Source organism: Lampris incognitus, chromosome 11, assembly GCF_029633865.1.
Source record: "Lampris incognitus isolate fLamInc1 chromosome 11, fLamInc1.hap2, whole genome shotgun sequence".
Taxonomy (NCBI): domain Eukaryota; kingdom Metazoa; phylum Chordata; class Actinopteri; order Lampriformes; family Lampridae; genus Lampris; species Lampris incognitus.
In genome coordinates, this window is record NC_079221.1 from 5,272,700 (window position 1) to 5,293,418 (window position 20,719).

The 20,719-nt window shown below is 47.0% G+C and overlaps 1 protein-coding gene across 1 annotated transcript in view; it reads left to right on the plus strand.

Moving 5' to 3' along the window:
- The first annotated feature begins 9,489 nt into the window (after positions 1 to 9,489).
- The window catches only part of rapgef4a (Rap guanine nucleotide exchange factor 4a), a 69,513-nt gene continuing 58,283 nt past the window's right edge, over positions 9,490 to 20,719 (plus strand). The window contains exons 1-3 of the mRNA XM_056289929.1: positions 9,490 to 9,554; positions 18,826 to 18,968; positions 19,121 to 19,209. Coding sequence (XP_056145904.1) covers positions 9,490 to 9,554; positions 18,826 to 18,968; positions 19,121 to 19,209 — 297 coding nt within the window. The remainder of the gene's footprint in view (positions 9,555 to 18,825; positions 18,969 to 19,120; positions 19,210 to 20,719) is intronic.

Consider the following 20,719-nt stretch of genomic DNA (forward strand, 5'->3'; position numbering starts at 1 on the left):
AAAGCAAGCAAAAAACAAAACATGGCACGGACATCTTAATTCGTGTCATGCTGATGGTGCACAAAAATACGTGTGCATTTGGTGCACATCCATCCATCCGTTATCTGAACTGCTAGATCTGCTCTCAGGGTGGCGGGGATGCTGGAGCCTACCCCAGCAGTCAATGGGCTGCAGGTGGGGAGGCACCCTGGACAGGCCGCCAGGCCATCACACAGGGCACACACACACACACACACACCTAGGGGCAATGTAGTATGGCCGAGTCACCTGACCTACATGTCTTTGGACTGCGGGAGGAAACCGGAGCCCCCGGAGGAAACCCACGCAGACACGGGGAGAACATGCAAACTCCACACAGAGGACGACCCGGGACGACCTCCAAGGTTGGACTACCCTGTCACTCGAACCCAGGGCCTTCTTGGCACCAGGAGGAAACCCACGCAGACACGGGGAGAACATGCAAACTCCACACAGAGGACGACCCAGGACGACCCCTAAGGTTGGACTACCCTGTCACTCGAACCCAGGACCTTCTTGGCACCAGGAGGAAACCCACACAGACACGGGGAGAACATGCAAACTCCACACAGAGGACGACCTGGGACGACCTCCAAGGTTGGACTACCCCGGGGCTCGAACCCAGGGCCTTCTTGGCACCAGGAGGAAACCCACACAGACACGGGGAGAACATGCAAACTCCACAGAGAGGACGACCCAGGACGACCCCTAAGGTTGGACTACCCTGTCACTCGAACCCAGGACCTTCTTGGCACCAGGAGGAAACCCACACAGACACGGGGAGAACATGCAAACTCCACACAGAGGACGACCCGGGACGACCTCCAAGGTTGGACTACCCTGTCACTCGAACCCAGGACCTTCTTGGCACCAGGAGGAAACCCACACAGACACGGGGAGAACATGCAAACTCCACACAGAGGACGACCCAGGACGACCCCTAAGGTTGGACTACCCTGTCACTCGAACCCAGGGCCTTCTTGGCACCAGGAGGAAACCCACGCAGACACGGGGAGAACATGCAAACTCCACACAGAGGACGACCCGGGACGACCTCCAAGGTTGGACTACCCCGGGGCTCGAACCCAGGGCCTTCTTGGCACCAGGAGGAAACCCACACAGACACGGGGAGAACATGCAAACTCCACACAGAGGACGACCCAGGACGACCCCTAAGGTTGGACTACCCTGTCACTCGAACCCAGGACCTTCTTGGCACCAGGAGGAAACCCACACAGACACGGGGACAATATGCAAACTCCACACAGAGGACGACCCAGGACGACCCCTAAGGTTGGACTACCCTGTCACTCGAACCCAGGGCCTTCTTGGCACCAGGAGGAAACCCACGCAGACACGGGGAGAACATGCAAACTCCACACAGAGGACGACCCAGGACGACCCCTAAGGTTGGACTACCCTGTCACTCGAACCCAGGGCCTTCTTGGCACCAGGAGGAAACCCACGCAGACACGGGGAGAACATGCAAACTCCACACAGAGGACGACCCGGGACGACCTCCAAGGTTGGACTACCCCGGGGCTCGAACCCAGGGCCTTCTTGCTGTGAGGCGACCACGCTAACCACTGCACCACCGTGGTGTCATTTGGTGTGTATCTTGCACCGGAAATCCTCCCCGACTCCCCTTGCAGAGACGTAAGCCACTTGATCTGTTCAAATCGCTGAGCGCACAAATAAACAGCTAAACCTTTTGCTTCTTACCGTTTCTGCCTTCCAGATTGGTGGGTTTTCTTCACCCTGGACCAGACACCTTATTCTGGGCTGGGAATCACAGGCATACACTCACATGATATGAATTACAGATTTAACTTAGAAAATAGATTGATGTGTGTTAAGATACAAACCTACCTCCACACACACACACACATAGTATGCATATGGACACCCATACACTCACACATGGGTGCACAGCTACAGCTGCATAAACCAGCCTCCACCACAGCCAGGCTAAGCTTTCCAAAATCCACCCCGGATGCTCACTTTCTTCCGTGTGCTTGAACGCATATGTTCCGGTCGTGCCCCAAATTATTTAGGCTTTTGGGAATCTTTTTGTTCAACGTAGTCTCCGAAATAACACAGACTCAAGTTTCACCATCTCCTCACGTGGCCATTTTTGAAGATAACGCCGCAGCTAATAGTCCAACTAACATTAGTGCCTCTACCTCCCTAATTGCACGCAGAAGCTCTCTCTTGCTGTGGAAATCCTCTCCCCCCCCATCCTTTGAATCCTGGATACGAGATGTCATGTCCCTCTTGAAACGGGAAAAAGGTTAAATCCTCCACGAGGGGTCCCACTGACAGATTATTACCCCATTGGCAACCATTCAGCAGGTATTCTGATCGCCCGCCTGCCGGTCAGGCGTCATCGTGGAGGTGTGGGGTGGGCCCGTCCGCGACAGGCGGGGCGCCGTGCTGCCTGTTTGCCACCCAGCCCCTCTTTAAGGGGACTTATGCATGGTTAAGGGGGTTATATGTGTGCTCTCGAGTGTACGTACCCTAACTGCAGGTCCCAGACTGTGGTCGGGACTCTCGGCACTACTGCAACAGTCTTGGTGCAACTAATGACTGCTTTTATTAGTTTTATTTTATTTTATTTTTCCCCCTGCCTTCATGAGTATAACTTACAGCAAAACTTCTATGCATCTCTATTTCTATGCTGAATTGTGGTGTTCTATTATATTTACTTAATTTCATTTACTGTCATTTCTATACTTATTCTAACTTATTTGCAGTGGATGACGAGGCCTACGGGATGGGGTTAAGGGTGTTATGGGTTGGGAGGAAAACGTAATAACTGAAAATGCCCTGCGTGTGACCGTTTTCTATTATTGTACAACACATCACTGCATTTTCTTGAATAAAACATTGTTAAAAATGCATAAACATCCTTCATGACATTCAGGTGGGTACACAGATATGGACAAAGACCCTCGAGTGCAAAAACACTCTAGTTCACCACTTATGGACGGTTGAAAAAAAAAAAAAAGATGGGCCTATTCCTCTCACAATTTGGTAAATACAGCGTATACCTCATGAAAGCGACGGGCTCCGCTGATTCTATCTCTGCAGCAGTTCGTTGCCAGGGCAACTGAGAGGAAACAAGTGTAGGTTTACGTGCATCCTCATAACAAAGAGCATCGGGTTTTTTTTTTCTTGCATGAATATTGTAGGGCTGCACAGTGGCTTACTGGTCGCCTCACAGTAAGAAGGTCCTGGGTTCAAGCCCCGGGGTAGTCCAACCTTGGGGGTCGTCCCGGGTCGTCCTCTGTGTGTGTGTGTGTGTGGAGTTTGCATGTTCTGCCCGTGTCTGCGTGGGTTTCCTCCGGGTGTTGCAGTTTCCTCCCACGGTCCAAAGACATGCAGGTCAGGTGAACCGGCTTTACTAAATTGTCCCTAGGTGTGAATGTGTGTGGGAGAGTCAGCCCTGTGATGGCTCAGCAGCCTGCCCCGGGGTGTCTCCCCGCCTGCCGCCTAGTGGCTGCTGGGATAGGCTCCAGCATCCCCCCGTGACCCAGAGTAAGGATAACTGTTTTGAATAATGGATGGATGGATGGAATATTGTAGGGCTGCACGGTGGCTTACCGGCTGCCTCACAGTGAGAGGGTCCTGGGTTTGATCCTAGCCCATCTTTGTTGAGTTTGCATGTTCTCTCTGTGTTTGTGTTCTCCTGATACTGTGGTTTCCTCCCACAGTTGAAAGACATGCATCATGCTAGATATGATATCTCTAAATTGCCCGCAGGTGTGTGTGTGTGTATGGAGCCTGTTATGGACTGGCAGGCTGTCCAGGGTGTTTCCCTGCTTTCCACCTAAAGCCTGCTGGGGTAGACTCTAGCCCTCCACAAGCCTGCATGGATTAAGCCGGTATAGATAAAGTACGGATGGGTGACCACTGTTCATCGTGTCATGTATCAATGTTTTCAGTATAAAATACAATTTCCTCCCTTTTTGGCGTTAAGGTTAGAGTCAGCTACTGGTCCATGCAATCACACATTCAGCTATGGCGGTCTTCACCGTCTGCCTATTTTTGACAAAGAATTGGGTAATGTGCACATAGGGTCACATCCACGCTTGTCTGATCCATCCATCCATCCGTTTTCCAAGCCGCTTATCCTAATTAGGGTCGTGGGATGCTGGAGCCCATCCCAGCATTCATCAGGCGGAAGGCCGATTCGCCTGACCTACATGTCTTTGGACTGTGGGAGGAAACTGCCCAGATAACAAAATTGCTGTGGCCCCGACCCGTCCCACACCCGATACTTTCATCCGGCCCACGTACCACGTGGAATGATGACACTTGGCCGGTCCGCTCCTGTTTGCCAAATCTGGGCCAGAACCGAGCCGTAGCAATGCCGCATGTGCCACACATTTGCCAAAGGTGGCCCATATTTGTTTTGTGGTATTTGGGCCATATTCACCATTTACCACACGGGCCACTTCAGGGTCACATCCAGATCACATGTTGCTGAGAGCACCGCATATTCGCTATTATACAAGTGGGCCACTTCAGGCTCACATCCATTTTGTCAGGGCCAGAAGAAGGCCACCAGTGCCGCATCATTGCCTGAAGTGGCCCACATCCGGATGCTGTCTGGGTGGAGCACCCGGAAGAAACCCATGTAGACAGAGGGAGAACATGCAAACTCGACACAAAGGACGACCTGGGATGACCCCGGGGTTTGAACCCAGGACCTTCTTGCTGTGAGACGACAGCGCTAACCACTGGGCCACCGGTCTGATACACAGCATGCTAATGTCCTGAAGTAGAGAGTGCCTGGGTGTGCTGACTGGCCACTTTAACCACGCTGTGTGGCATATCCTCATCCTGCAGCTGCATCCCAGACTTCAGCCACTTCTATAGTGATGCACAACCCCCCCCCCCCCCGCCCCCATCATGTCAAAACTGTCTGTGGGGTATTCGGTTTGAGTGCTAGACTTGGCTGAATATATTCACCCTTGACTTAGACTGGAGTACTACTGTGGATTTTTGTAGAGTTGCAGAGTAGGAATCAGAATCAAAATCAGAATCAGAATCAGAATCAGAACACTTTATTCACCCCCGAGGGGAAACTGGATTCTACCACGGACCCTCACGCTCCGGTAAGAAAAACCTAAAAACTAACAAGATAACAAGAAAATAAGAAACAAATAGAAATAAAAGATAAAATAAGAAATGCAGCACAAACAAAACCCCGCCAGGGTAAAACAAGTGGGAGGGCAGTCCGGTGACCAGTACCCCCGAGTGTCTGACCCTCTGAGGGAGGAGGTGTAGAGTTTGATGGCCACATGCTGGAATGGCCTCCTGTGGCTAACGAGTCTATCACTAAAAGTACTCTTGTGCCCGACCGGCACGTCGTGGAGTGGGGTGGGAGACATTGTCCATGGTGGCACATAACTTCAACAGCGTCCTCCTCTCAGAAACCGCCGCCAGAGAATCCAGCTCCACCCCCCCACAACGTCACCGGCCTCGTGGATCAGATTACTGTTTGCATTTGCTGCCCCAACACACAACAGCCAGCAGGAGAGCACTGGCCACCACAGACTCACACCACGCCCGGAGCGTTGTCTGGCGGATGCTGAAGGACCTCAGTAGAGGCGGCTCTGTCCCTTCTTGTAGAGAGCATCAGTCCCAGTTTATTGTCTATATATATATACACCCCCAGGTACTTGTAGTATTCCGCAGTGTCCACACTGACCCCCTGGGTGGAGACAGGGGTCACCGGTGTCGTGTCCCTCCTCAGATCAACAACCAGCTCCTTTGCCTTAGTCATGCCGAGCTGCAGAGGAGTCACGCTGAGCTGCAGAGGAGTCACGCTGAGCTGCAGAGCAGGAGTTAAGGAGTTAGTTTTATGCTAATCTGAAGTGAGTCTCAAAGGTAATGCGACCGAATTCTGGGCCTACCGTGGAGCGTTCCGGATCTAATCAAGATAATTGGGACTATATTAATCAGCAACATTTTTCTTTCTTTCTTTCTTGGTTTTTTTTTTTTTTTTTTGCAGAGGCAATGCAGCCGATGCCAAAAATACATCGTGCAGCCGATAGGGTAAAAGGAACTACATCATCTCTAAACGTCGAAACCAACGCACAAAACCAATTCGTCTTGTGCAAAGGGAAGGAGCTCTGAGACGGCTCTCGATCAAGCTGCGTGCATGCTGGGACCTCGCAGCACAAAGCAGAAACTTGACGGCTGGAGGACGGACGAAGGTTCGAGCTTTACCACCGCACGGCATCACACAACCCTCTTGAGTTGTGCACAATTGAATTAGCCTTTTACATCCATCCAAGCTGTTTATCCCAACCGGGGTCGCGGGATGCTGGAGTCTATCCCAGCAGTCATTGGGCAGCAGGCGGGGAGACGCCCTGGACAGGCCGCCAGTCCATCACAGCCCCCTGCACCCACACCCACACCCACACCCAAACCCACACCCACACCCACACACCTAGGGGCAATTTAGTACAGCCGATTCACCTGACCTACATGTCTTTGGACTGTGGGAGGAAACCGGAGCAAACCCACATAGACACGGGGAGAACATGCAAACTCCACACAGAGGACGACCCAGGACGACCCCCGAGGTTGGACTACCCCGGGGCTCGAACCCAAGACCTTCTTGCTGTGAGGCGACCGCGCTAACCGCCGCACCACCGTGCCGCCTTCTACATTATTACAGAATTTTTCTGTTATCTTTTCCCGACTCGCACTCCGTCTTTTGGGATGGAGGCAGCCCTGGGATGAGGTGAACCAACACAACTTTCATACCAAGGACCCACAATCAGCGGGTGTGCAATTGTTGGACACAATAGCTCGAGTACCCCCTGACCGCTTGGTGACCGAGTTGCTGCACAATCTGTCATTCGGCGATGGTGGGCTACACAAATAAAACTGCCTTGACACGATGCGATCTAGATGAGATCCCACTTGCTGGTGTAAATAATGTGCACGGTTTCACGGGTCACTGCCGTCACTGCCCATGTCTGGTGCAATCTGTCGTCAAAGTTCCTCATGCTGCTTACGGGGGAAGCAGTTTCCGTACTGTTGTCTCTGCAAATGCATAAGATGGGTCATAATAACCCAAGTTTTCTGTTGTTGTTGTTGTTGTTGTTTGTTTTCTCCGTAAGAACAAATCAGACCTTTCATGTTCTATATTTGGGAAGAGAAGAGGAAACCCCCTCCAGCGGGCCAGGCGACCGACTGTTGTGTTTTATTGATTGAGGACATTAAGGGCATCATAAGTAAGTCAACCAACCAACCAACCAATCAATCAATCAATCAATCAACCAATCAATCAACCAGTCAATCAATCAATCAACCAACCAGTCAACCAACCAACCAACCAACCAACCAACCAACCAACCAACCAACCAACCAACCAACCAACCAATCAATCAACCAATCAATCAATCAATCAATCAAGCAATCAATCAATAAATCAACCAACCAATCTATCAATCAATATATCAATCGATCGATCGGTCAGACTTATTTGTATAGCACTTTTCATACGAACAAATGTAACACAAAGTGCTTCACACAATGAAACAATAAAATCCTCCCCTCACAATAAAAACACAAAAAAACAATGGTCAGGTCAAACTTTTTTGTTTTTTTTATAAAATCAGTCACTTGAAAAGGTTTATTGTTTTAGGACAATACGAGCAAATGTTCAGATCTGTCAAAATCCGAACTTGCATGCACAACATAACCCATGGTCGTCCGGTTTAGAGAGAGCCAGTGCCGGTCATTTTGGCTCATTTCACCGATCTTCTGCGACTTATTATTGCATATAATATAGCAGTGTTTCTCAACCGGGGGTCCGCGGACCCCTAGTGGTCCGTGGTGTAATTGCAAGGGGTCCGTGAAAATAAAATATCTTAAAAAAAAAAGATCCTATGACATTTATAGAAATAGGATTATTTTACTCAAATGTGACCGAGGCCTTTATCTACCTAAACTATAAAGGGTAACAGGACTTTTTTCTCTAATTACATCTGTTTCACAAGTGTCATTTATTGTATTTTAATAAGAGATCTCGCTCCCGTTTGCAATGTTAAAAGTTACTGCATAAGAATTCTGTTTTGTTACATATATCTGAAAGTTACTGAATACATATTCTGTTTTGTTACATATATCTGAAAGTTACTGAATACATATTCTGTTTTGTTACATATATCTGAAAGTTACTGAATACATATTCTGTGTTGTTACATATATCTGAAAGTTACTGAATACATATTCTGTTTTGTTACATATATCTGAAAGTTACTGAATACATATTCTGTTTCGTTACATCTATCTGAAAGTTACTGAATACATATTCTGTTTTGTTACATATATCTGAAAGTTACTGAATACATATTCTGTTTTGTTACATATATCTGAAAGTTACTGAATACATATTCTGTTTCGTTACATCTATCTGAAAGTTACTGAATACATATTCTGTTTTGTTACATATATCTGAAAGTTACTGAATACATATTCTGTTTCGTTACATATATCTGAAAGTTACTGCATAAGAATTCTGTTTTGTTACATATATCTGAAAGTTACTGAATACATATTCTGTTTTGTTACATATATCTGAAAGTTACTGAATACATATTCTGTTTTGTTACATTATATCTGAAAGTTACTGAATACATATTCTGTTTTGTTACATATATCTGAAAGTTACTGAATACATATTCTGTTTCGTTACATCTATCTGAAAGTTACTGAATACATAATCTGTTTTGTTACACATATCTGAAAGTTACTGAATACATATTCTGTTTTGTTACATATATCTGAAAGTTACTGAATACATATTCTGTTTTGTTACACATATCTGAAAGTTACTGAATACATATTCTGTTTTGTTACACATATCTGAAAGTTACTGAATACATATTCTGTTTTGTTACATATATCTGAAAGTTACTGAATACATATTCTGTTTTGTTACATATATCTGAAAGTTACTGCATAAGAATTCTGTTTTGTTAACTATATCTAAGTTACAACTGAAAGCTCTTATTTTTGCCCCAAAGAGTGAATAAATGCTATAATGCAATTTAAAATGCAGTTTCTACTGTTTCTATCAAATTGCAACCCCCCTCCCCCAAGATCAGGTGGGGGGGTCCTCAGGGTAGATCGAAAATACGCAGGGGGTCCAGGACCCCAAAAAGGTTGAGAACCACTGTAATATAGGACTCCCAAAGAGACCAACAATAGCACGTGCATCGTGTCGTCCTGATAATATGGCCATGATCAGAGGACTCCCCTGAAACCAGCCAGCAGACGACCTCCCCCACAGAAAATAGGAGTGCGCAAGTAACGACAGACCATAAAAACAACTGCTGGTGCAACCCCCCCCCCACACCTTGCCTCCTCCTCCTCCCCCTCCCCCTCCCCTCCTTCCCTCCCCTCACTCAGCATCCACAGTATCAGACCGGGATCTCCGCGAGGAAGATGGTAGCGGCGCACACTTCCCATTCGTCCTCGTCTGCAGAGTGGATTATTTGTCTCGACAAGAGGTAAATTTGGAATTCCGCGCACGTCGCAGCTTTAACTAAACACGTGTAACTAGGAGAAATGTGCCGTATAACGGAGGGGGGGGGGAGTGTAACCCGATGCGATCCCCCCCCACCCCCCCACCTCCCACCTGGAGGAGCAACAACGTGTCTCTCGGGTGCGGTGTTTTTGTCCCGCGGTTTGTTATTCGGGTACTTTCAAGACAAACCCGCCGTTTCGCTTTAACTTCCGAAACGACGTTTCATGTGATCGCAAGGCGCCGGAACGATCGAGGACGTGACCGGAAGCGTTTTATTCTACGCCGTTTCTTGCCGCCCGTGCAGGTTGTGCGTGCTTTCGGGCTGCACGTTGAACGAACCCCCCCCCCCCTCGAGTCGTGCACGAGGCCGGAAACAAAAACCTTTGCAGAGGATATTTGCAGAACATCACCTGCAGGCAACCTGGCAGTCCTAAGTGTGCTGCAACAAGCGAGGACGGTGACCGTGCCTGGTTGTGAGTAAGTGGCCTAATGGGCGACTTCACCTTATTATGGACTGGCAGTTGGAGCTGTACTCCAATGAAAAAGTTCACATGTTACATGTACCCTAGGCCTAGCCCTGATAGCAAAACTGCTGTGGGCCCGGACCCGTCCCACACCCGACACTTTCCATCCGGCCCACATACCGTGTGGCATGATGGCACTTGGGCGGTCCGCTCCTGTTTGCCAGATCTGGGCCAGAACCAAGCCATAGCAATGCCGCATGTGCCAAAGGTGGCCCATATTCGTTTTGTGATATCTGGGCCATATTCACCATTTACCACACGGGCCACTTCAGGGTCACATCCGGATTACATGTTGCCCAGAGCGCCGCATCTTTGCCAAAAAAGGCCCACATGTGATTTGGCATATTTGGGCCACATTTGCTATTATACATGTGGGCCACTTCAGGCTCACATCCATTTTGTCAGGGCCAGCAGAAGGCCATCAGTGCCGCATCATTGCCTGAAGTGGCCCACATCCGGATGCTGTCTGGGATTAGGCAGCAAAATGGAGTCCCCCCCCCCCCATCATTTATCTGCCAGGCCGGCAGGTTACCATTTCTTTAAAAACTATAATATGATCAAATCTGTTCAACTTGTGTCACAAAGGTTCTTAACTAAAATGATTAATGTCAGTGCTTTACGCACTACAGCACTACAGAAGTGCTGAACCCTTCCAAAAATAATACATCCCTCTTGCATTGGTGTAAAGCTGACAACCTGGGAAACAGAAACTTGTCAGGGGAAGCAAGAAATTTGAGCTAATCCAGGGTTATGTGTGCAGATTGCTCAAGGGCCCGTCCGGCTTTGTGTGAGGAAGCGTGGTGCAAAGCACTGTTTTTGATAGATTACCTCTTGCAGTGGGAGTTGAGGTGAGGGCGGACGTAATCTATTAATGCATTTTCCATGTCCTCTGGTCTTGGCTGTAAACTCAATATGATTTGCACCTGGTGCAAAATAACACTGTTAATGCAACAGGCACGGATTGAGTTTCATACACTATCTGATTGGACAATATGCATGCACAAGTTTTGTCATATGGTGCAGGGTTCCTGCAGCACGTTTATGATAAAGCAGCTTGGATGCTGTTAGCTCTCCTCAACCATCCTTCGGTTATTTATTTATTTTAATATCAACCAACGCCTCTGCAGGACATGTGTACCAACCTAACCAGAGAAGTTTTTTTCATTCCTGCTGTTGGCCCTCAGCTGTGCGCCATGGAGGACCATGTGCATGCAGATTTTCTTCCTAACCCAACACTGCACCAGCTGATTTCACTAACTGGCACACCTTCAACCAGACAGGCGAGGAATAATCCGTTAGACCAGCTGGTGTTGGGTTGGAGAGAAAACCTGTGGTCACACAGACCTACACGGCCCTCCATGGCACGAGGTTCTATGCAGGGCATCATTATTACTAAAGAGAGAAAAGAAAACAGCAAAATTTGAATATAACACTGAGTTACAAGGCCAGAAAATGTGTTTCTAAAATGTGAAAACGTGTTTTTAATGCATATGGCTGGATTGTGAAAATCCAACAGTTTGGATGATTTTGTTTCTTGTCCTTGGAGGTCAGAATGAGAGCAGCGAGTAATACAAGACTCCTCTATGGGAGTCTGCATGGACAGACTAGCAATGCCGATGTGCCATTTGAGAGAAACTGAAGGATGAATGTGGTCTCCTTTTCCACTTGCATCAGTCAATCAAGTTGCATTTTATATAGCGCTTTTCTAGTTGCAACAGCCACTCAAAGCGCATGGATTTCCTTAGATTACTCTTTACAGCTTGTTTTAACAGGCTCTTTTTTTTGGCTTTCCTTCTATATTTACATGAATAGAAACAGGGAGTGGGGATATTAAATGGTAAATCTCTCTTCTTTGTATGATACGTCCCCTGTAGGAACCTAATCAGCTCGGCTATACAATGTCAGTGTATTGCTCTAAGGAAATATTTATACTGTGATGTGCTAAAAGTGTACAATTTACATTCACTTTCATTTTCACAGTAGAGTACGTCCAAGGAGTACTTGGACATCGTTTTTAGAAAGTACCTCTGTTTCTCTTTATCAAGTTTGAGTGGAAATGATAGCATGAGACTGTGGAAATAAGGTACACATTGAGGCTATTTTCATTCATATCAGTAGAAGTGCTGAAAACGTGCCACACTCTTTGTGCATGGTATCTCTATTTCAAGGCCAGGAAAGATTACAGGCCAAATCACCATTATACTAGCAGCAGACGTCATCATACTCCAAGCTGGTTATTAAAAAGCTCAAAACCCCCATGCTGTTCGTGGTCCTAAATATCACGAAATATCGTTTTCAGATGCTACTCCATGCAGCGATCCGACGTAATGGATTTCAGCCTCACCGTGTTCATCTGCACACTTTTTTTTTTTACTGTCTTCCATCAAAAAACGACCCCATAGGTCGTTTGTCGGTTTATTACGACCTATAGTTACGTTTTAGAGTTAAGCGACCTCTAGCGGTCGTGCTGCCAACATGCCCCTTTTCCACCACATGGTACCGGCTCAACTCAACTCGACTCGACTCGCCCTTTTTGCGTTTTCCATTACTGGGAAGTACCGGCACTTTTGGTAACTGTTACCACTCTTTTGGTACCACCTTTGTCGAAGTTCCAAAAAAAACCCAAGTACCAAAATCAATGCAGACCTCTGATTGGTCAGAGAAACGCGTCACTGCGTCATTTTGCGTCTTGTGTCATCAATGCGCGCATGAGATATCAACAGGCATTTTTAAATACCGACGCGGGCGAAGCGGAGTTACCTTAAAGGTACATTTTGCTGCCAACATGCCCCTTTTCCACCACTTGGTACCGGCTCGACTCGACTCGACTCGCCCTTTTTGCGTTTTCCATTACTGGAAAGTACCGGCATTTTAGGTAACTGTTACCACTTTTTTGGTACCACCTTTGTCGAAGTTCCAAAAAAACCCAACACTTAGCGGGGTACCAAAATCAATGCAGACCTCTGATTGGTCAGAGAAAAGTGTCGCTGCGTCATTTTGCGTCACCTTGCGTCTCTGCGTCATCAATGCGCGCATGGGATATCAACCGGCATTTTAAAATACCGACGCGGTCGAAGCGGAGTTATCTTAAAAGTACATTTTGAAATTTAAAAAATAAATAGAGAGCCGAAAATCCCGCTACACTGAGGAGGAGGCTCTGTTACGGTAATGGAAAACGACACAGAAACGAGTCGAACCGGTACCATGTAGTGGAAAAGGGGCATTAGTTACTATACTAGACGGCGAAGCAACACCAAAACGCACTGACTACAAATTCTCTTGTTCTCAGATTGCTTTTTATCAGATTGCTTTTTATCACTATTTACTGACTACTTACCTTTATTGGCCTGTCCATGAGGCGCTGTAAAAAGGACGTCAACAAGTAGATGAAAACCCACAATGCACAGAGGCGAAAAGTATCTGTGGCAGATCTCCGGCCGCCAGTAGGGGGCGCTAATTTAGGAAACGCTCCTGTGGGTCGTACTAGAGGGTATACGACCTATGTGGTCGTATGGGTTGGAGGAATTGTATTTTTTGTTTGGTTTTTTTTTTTTGGTCCTAAATTTCAAGTGTAGGAAACGTGCAGTCATCGATAAGTACAACAACACAAGTGTCTGGTTGCAATAAAAATGGTAGCAGACATGCTTGGAATCAACTGAAAACAAAAACCGGTAACACTTTAGTATGGAGAACGTAGTCACCATTAATTAGGTGCTTATTAGCATGCAAAGTAGCAACAAATTGGCTCTTAATTGGTCATTATTACGTACTAATTAATGCCTTATTCTGCATGGCCTTATTATACAACCAGTAAGCCATTAACTATGAGTTTTCCCTCTATAACCTCAGAAGTATTGCTTATTAGTAGTACCATCTCAATATGCTTTGGTTAGTATGGGCTTTATAAGGTGGTAGTACCACAAGAAGAGTTATTCTCCCTTACTAACACTTAATGAATATGCTCTGTTCTTACATAACAACACACAAAACTACAAGTGTTCATAGTGTTACATTACTCTAAATTAAGTTGTTGTTACTTAGAATATGTTCCCCATACTAAAGTGACATCTTGATCATTACTAATTCACTAGTAATTATGTGTTTTTATGTTCCCCATACTAAAGTGTTACCCAAAAACCAAACATAATGGGCTTAACAATGGGAGGATGCCGTGTCATCAGTGTCATTTTTTTTTTTGTGTGTGTGTCGACTACAAACAGCCGTTTTCCTTTTCGGATTTTGGAGTGAAAACTGCAGTGGGCTTCTCAGGTAACGGGGGTTGGGGCATCCAAGAGACGGGTTCAAAGTACATTCGCTATAAACAGCCGTGTGACTCAGTGTGCCAGATGTATTTACACAGTAAAGCCCTTTTGTTAGTCGTAAAAGCAGCCTGTGCAGGTTGCATCCAGTGATATTTTTAGCTCTCTTAACCATTTTCTTGCAAACAGCATGATTCACCTGGTCATTCTGACAGTAGTTGAACGCAACCTCGATGATAGCAAGCAAATGTCAACTAACAGTATGCAGATATGAATATTAATGCATGTTAGCCCTCTGAGCAATCCCAGTTCACTCCATCCATACATTATCCGAGCTGTTTATCCTGCTCTCAAGGTCGTGGGGATGCTGGAGCCTATCCCAGCAGTCATTGGGCGGCAGGCGGGGAGACACCCTGGACAGGCCGCCAGGCCCACACACACACACCTTCATACCTAGGGACAATTTAGTACCTCATGTCTGACCTACATGTCTTTAGACTGTGGGAGGAAAGCGGAGCTCCCGGAGGAAACCCACGCAGACACGGGGAGAACATACAAACTCCACACAGAGAACGACCTGGGACGACCCCCAAGGCTGGACTACCCTGGGGCTCAAACCCAGGACCTTCTTGCTGTGAAGCGACAGCGCTAACTACTGCGCCACCGTGCCGCCCCAATTCACTCATAATGTCTTTTTTGGGTTTTTTTTTATCCCCCCCCCCCACTTTTCTCCGCAATTGTAGCCAGCCAATTACCCCACTTTTCCAAGCCATCCCGGTCGCTGCTCCACCCCCTTTGCCGATCCAGGGAGGGCTGCAGACTACCACATGCATCCTCTGATACATGTGGAGTCGCCAGCCGCTTCTTTTCACTTGACAGTGAGGAGTTTCACCAGGGGGACGTAGCACATGGGAGGATCACGCTATCCCCCCCTCAGTTCCCCCTCCCCGCCGAACAGGCGCCCTGATTGAACTGAGGCGCTAGTGCAATGACCAGGACACATACCCACACCTGGCTTCCCACCCGCAGACACGGCCAATTGTGTCTGTAGGGACGCCCGACCAAGCCGGAGGTATCACAGGGATTCGAACCGGCGATCTCTGTGTTGGTAGGCAACGGAATAGACCGCTATGCCACCCGAACATCCCCCAGAAATCCATCCATCCATCCATTATCCACACCGCTTATCCTGGTCTCAGGGTTGCGGGGATGCTGGAGCCTATCTCAGCAGTCATTGGGCGGCAGGCGGGGAGACACCCGGGACAGACCGCCAGGCCATCACAGGGCCATCACAGGGCCCAGGTAAAAACAACTGGAGTCTAATTGGATTTCTGTCCAAACACCAGGACATGACATGTCCCCCCAGCAATGTCATTATTAATTAGTTGACAGTTTATTTGTATTATCTCAGCTGTAAATTTCTCAAGAGGATGGACAAACAAGGTATTGTAGTGTGCATAATGACTTGCCTTACCCCTGAAAAGCTCCAGCACTCGTGTTCATTTTGAGTCGAAAAGAACAATTTTGCAAAGGTTGTCCCCTCGGCTGGTTTCCCAGCGGCCACCCCGTCTGTGAACTTTTGGCCCTGGACCTGAGATAATGAACTGATGTGCACATACCATGCTGCGGGGGCCGTAATGGTTCCTGCGAATATTTAATAAAGACTAACTCGCTTCCGATCGATGTCCTGGGTGAAGACATCATCAATTTTCGTAGTATGACGGCTCATTTAATACGGTGTCAAGAATGTGACTCTCTGAATATGTCAGAGCGATATTAAGCCACACTGTTGGGGCTGCCTGTTCTTCTAGTGAAATGTGGTAGTCAATTGGGTTCTGATTGTTTTTAATAGTTGATTATATTTATAGTTGATTAGTTTTTATAGTTATAAGCCTGTGGCCCCCGACAGCATCAGGACTGAAATGCTCAGACACAGTTCTCTTGAGCTGCAGAAGGACACTGCTTAAACTGTTCAACCTGCTTCTACAAGCTGGCTGCTTTCCTGACACCGGGAATAGGGGGCTTATGTCCCCGACATACAAGAGCGGAGATAAATTTGACCCCAATAACTACTGAGGCATCTGTGTGAGCAGTAACCTGGGGAAGGTTTTCTGCTGTATTCTTAACGCCCGTATACAGGCCTTCCTTACCCAACACAATGTCTTGAGCAAGAGTCGGATTGGCTTTCTACCGAATCACCGCACTACAGATTACATCTACACCCTACACACCCTAATTAGCCCCGTGATGGCCCGGCGGCCTGTCCAGGGTGTCTCCCCGCCTGCCGCCCAATGACTGCTGGGATAGGCTCCAGCATCCCCGCGACCCTGAGAGCAGGATAAGCGGTCTGGATAATGGATGAATGGATGTCGGTGCTGCGGCGTAGCGAGAGTCCGCTCTCCCCTTTCTAATCCACCGACACAGTGTAGCTGTTTGGTTTTATTTACAAAGAAAGACACAGCAATGGAAGGATAATAGAGTTAAAGGCTGCGTTACTGCAGATGCTGGATGTCATGTATGTGGGTGTAATGTACAGATTACCGCAAACACGAAGTGCAGGATAAATGAGGGCTACAAATCGTATTGAAAGCAGGGATCTAGAGGTCACTGTGATGGCGTGGGGCTTTCTTGCCACAGTTTAGGTCAACTCAGCCATGACGTCGTGGTGATTGCTTGGTAAACAACGATAAACGCCGCTGCTCTGAGCGACCACCTTCATCCAACCATGAAGCATTTCCATTGTGATGTGAAAGGTCTCCTCCACGTTGACAGGAACCCGCTTGAAAGGCTTAAATGGTCTCTTAATAGCGTGCTCACCATGATATAGTGCTGGGCGATATGGAAAATATGACTATTATGGTAATCATAGGGAATTTATTTGATATAGTTATACAAATCCCATTATCATCCTCACATAATCATTTTGTGACAGAAGGGTACCAGCAGGAGTTAAAGGGGAGGTTTACAGGGTGGTGGTGAGACCAGCTATGTTGTATGGTTTGGAGACAGTGGCGCTGATGAAAATACAGGAGGTGGAGCTGGAGGTGGCAGAGTTGAGGATGATAAGATTTTCATTGGGAGTGACGAAGGAGGACAGTATTAGGAACGAGTATATTAGAGGGACCGCTCAGGTTGGACGGTTTGGAGACAAAGCAAGAGAGGCAAGATGGAGATGGTTTGGACATGTGTGGAGGAGAGATGCTGGGTATATTGGGAGAAGGATGCTGAATATGGAGCTGCCATGGAAGAGGAGAAGAGGAAGGCCAAAGAGGAGGTTTATGGATGTGGCGAGGGAGGACATGCAGGTGGCTGGTGAGAAAGAGGAAGACGCAGAGGACAGGAAGAGATGGAAATGAATGATCCGCTGTGGCGCCCCCTAATGGGAGCAACCGAAAGTAGTAGTAGTAGTAGTAGTAGTAGTAGTTATACAAATCACAGTATCTGCGTACATATGCAAGAATACCAAGTTAAAGAATCCAACTAGGGTTCATTGTGTTGTTTGGTAATGTGTGATATCAAACCAAAACTAGTTTTCAAATAATATGCACTCAAATATTTCACAGCTCATTTATTTTAAGATAATTTAGGGCAAGAGATAATTGATTTTCACTAATTTAGAAACAAAACTGTGTACCACACTATGACAGTGTAAGAATTTCATCCCGGTACAATATCATTGAAAGATGCTAAAAGTTGAAGTATTGCCTTTGATAAGAACATTATATTAAAACACGATTGTAAAAAAACTTTCAATGATCCTGACCCAAATGTACAGTTAAAGAGATTTTGAATCGGCGCCTGACGTAATATTTCTCATCAAAACACCAAACAATGTCGTTTCTTAGGGGCGAACTGGTGTCATATCCCTCCAAGTAGACCTGCAGACACTTTTAGAAAATAGGGCATGGGCGTCCAGGTGGGATAGCAGTCTATTTCGTTGCCTTACCAACACGGCGATTGGCAGTTCGAATCCCCGTGTTGCCTCCGGCTTGGTCGGGCGTCCCTACAGACACAATTGGCCGTGTCTGCGGGTGGGAAGCCGGATGTGGGTATGTGTCCTGGTCGCTGCACTAGCGCCTCCTCTGGTCGGTCGGGGCGCCTGTTCGGGGGGGAGGGGGAACTGGGGGGGAATAGCGTGATCCTCCCACGTGCTACGTCCCCCTGGCGAAACTCCTCGCTGTCGGGTGAAAAGAAGCGGCTGGCGACTCCACATGTATGGCAGGAGACGTGGTAGTCTGCAGCCCTCCCCGGATCGGCAGAGGGGGGTGGAGCAGCGACCAGGATGGCTCGGAAGAGTGGGGTAATTGGCCGGATACAATTGGGGAGAAAAGGGAGGGGGGGGGAATCCAAATAAGAAAAAAAAAAAGAAAGGATATAGGGCATGGCTCCGGTGGGTGGTGTCATGGTGTCCTATTAGACCATTTATTTCACCTTTCCATTGTGTTGGTGGTGCTGTGTGTTGTCTCTGCAGGCCAACTGAGCGTTCCGGGGAAGATGTGGACATAATTCTGGCACGTCTGAAAAATGTGAAGGCCTTCGAGAGGTTCCGTCCTGGTCTTCTGCAGCAGATATGCCTGTGTGGATTCTATGAGTCGTTGGAGAAAGGCATCACCTGTAAGTCGAACCGGTTTGCAAACGGTAACATCTACACCGACAAAACAGTTTATCGACGTGAACAGAGTTCCTGTAGCATTTTTTTTTTTGTTGCACATATTTCTTTTTTTTTTTTTTCCCCTTGTTTTTCAAACTTGGGTGTGTTTCCTCAGTGTATCGCCAAGGGGACATCGGCACCAGCTGGTACACGGTGCTGTCCGGCTCGCTTGACGTCAAAGTCTCAGAAACGGCGAATCATCAGGTAAGACAAATTCTCTTCTTCACCCACAAATTCGCAGATTTTATCCGTCCCTCGCTCCACCTGCAAAACAAAAGGTGAGCGCGCCTGTGCAGGTTTAGCCCCAAGCTCCTGGGATAATCTTGCCCAACCCGTTAGATTTTCTGAATCTTTGGACTGTTTTAAGCGGCGTCTAAAATACCCGTCTTTTCAGGCAAGCCGAGATCCCCACCCCGCAGTTCTGTTTTCTGTCCGTCTCTCCCCGTTTACTCCCTCGGTGTGTTTACATGTTAGAAAAAGTGGATTTATTGTGTTAGTCCGACTAAAACCGGACTTTGAAAATACATGTAAACATGTTAGTCCGACTGAAATCGTGCTAAATCGAATTTCTGGAAGTCGGACTACCATACCTAGATAATGCGGTTGAGGCTCGATTTCTGCGTATGATCCATAGTTCCCGTGATCCAATAGCAACCAGCTGAAAGGGGGCATATCGCCACGTACCATACCGGGGTCGGACATACATCCGTCAGTAAATCGATTCTCCCCCGGTTCTTGTATACTATGTGTGTGTGTGTATATATATATATATATATATATATATATATATATACACTACCATTCAAAAGTTTGGGATCACCCAAACAATTTCGTGTTTTCCATGAAAAGTCACACTTATTCACCACCATATGTTGTGAAATGAATAGAAAATATAGTCAAGACATTGACAAGGTTAGAAATAATGATTTGTATTTGAAATAAGATTTTTTTTACATCAAACTTTGCTTTCGTCAAAGAATCCTCCATTTGCAGCAATTACAGCATTGCAGACCTTTGGCATTCTAGCTGTTAATTTGTTGAGGTAATCTGGAGAAATTGCACCCCACGCTTCCAGAAGCAGCTCCCACAAGTTGGATTGGTTGGATGGGCACTTCTTTGAGCAGATTGAGTTTCTGGAGCATCACATTTGTGGGGTCAATTAAACGCTCAAAATGGCCAGAAAAAGAGAACTTTCATCTGAAACTCGACAGTCTATTCTTGTTCTTAGAAATGAAGGCTATTCCATGCGAGAAATTGCTAAGAAATTGAAGATTTCCTACACCGGTGTGTACTACTCCCTTCAGAGGACAGCACAAACAGGCTCTAACAGGTACTATTTAATGAAGATGCCAGTTGGGGACCTGTGAGGCGTCTGTTTCTCAAACTAGAGACTCTAATGTACTTATCTTCTTGCTCAGTTGTGCAACGCGGCCTCCCACTTCTTTTTCTACTCTGGTTAGAGCCTGTTTGTGCTGTCCTCTGAAGGGAGTAGTACACACCGGTGTAGGAAATCTTCAATTTCTTAGCAATTTCTCGCATGGAATAGCCTTCATTTCTAAGAACAAGAATAGACTGTCGAGTTTCAGATGAAAGTTCTCTTTTTCTAGCCATTTTGAGCGTTTAATTGACCCCACAAATGTGATGCTCCAGAAACTCAATCTGCTCAAAGAAGTGCCCATCCAACCAATCCAACTTGTGGGAGCTGCTTCTGGAA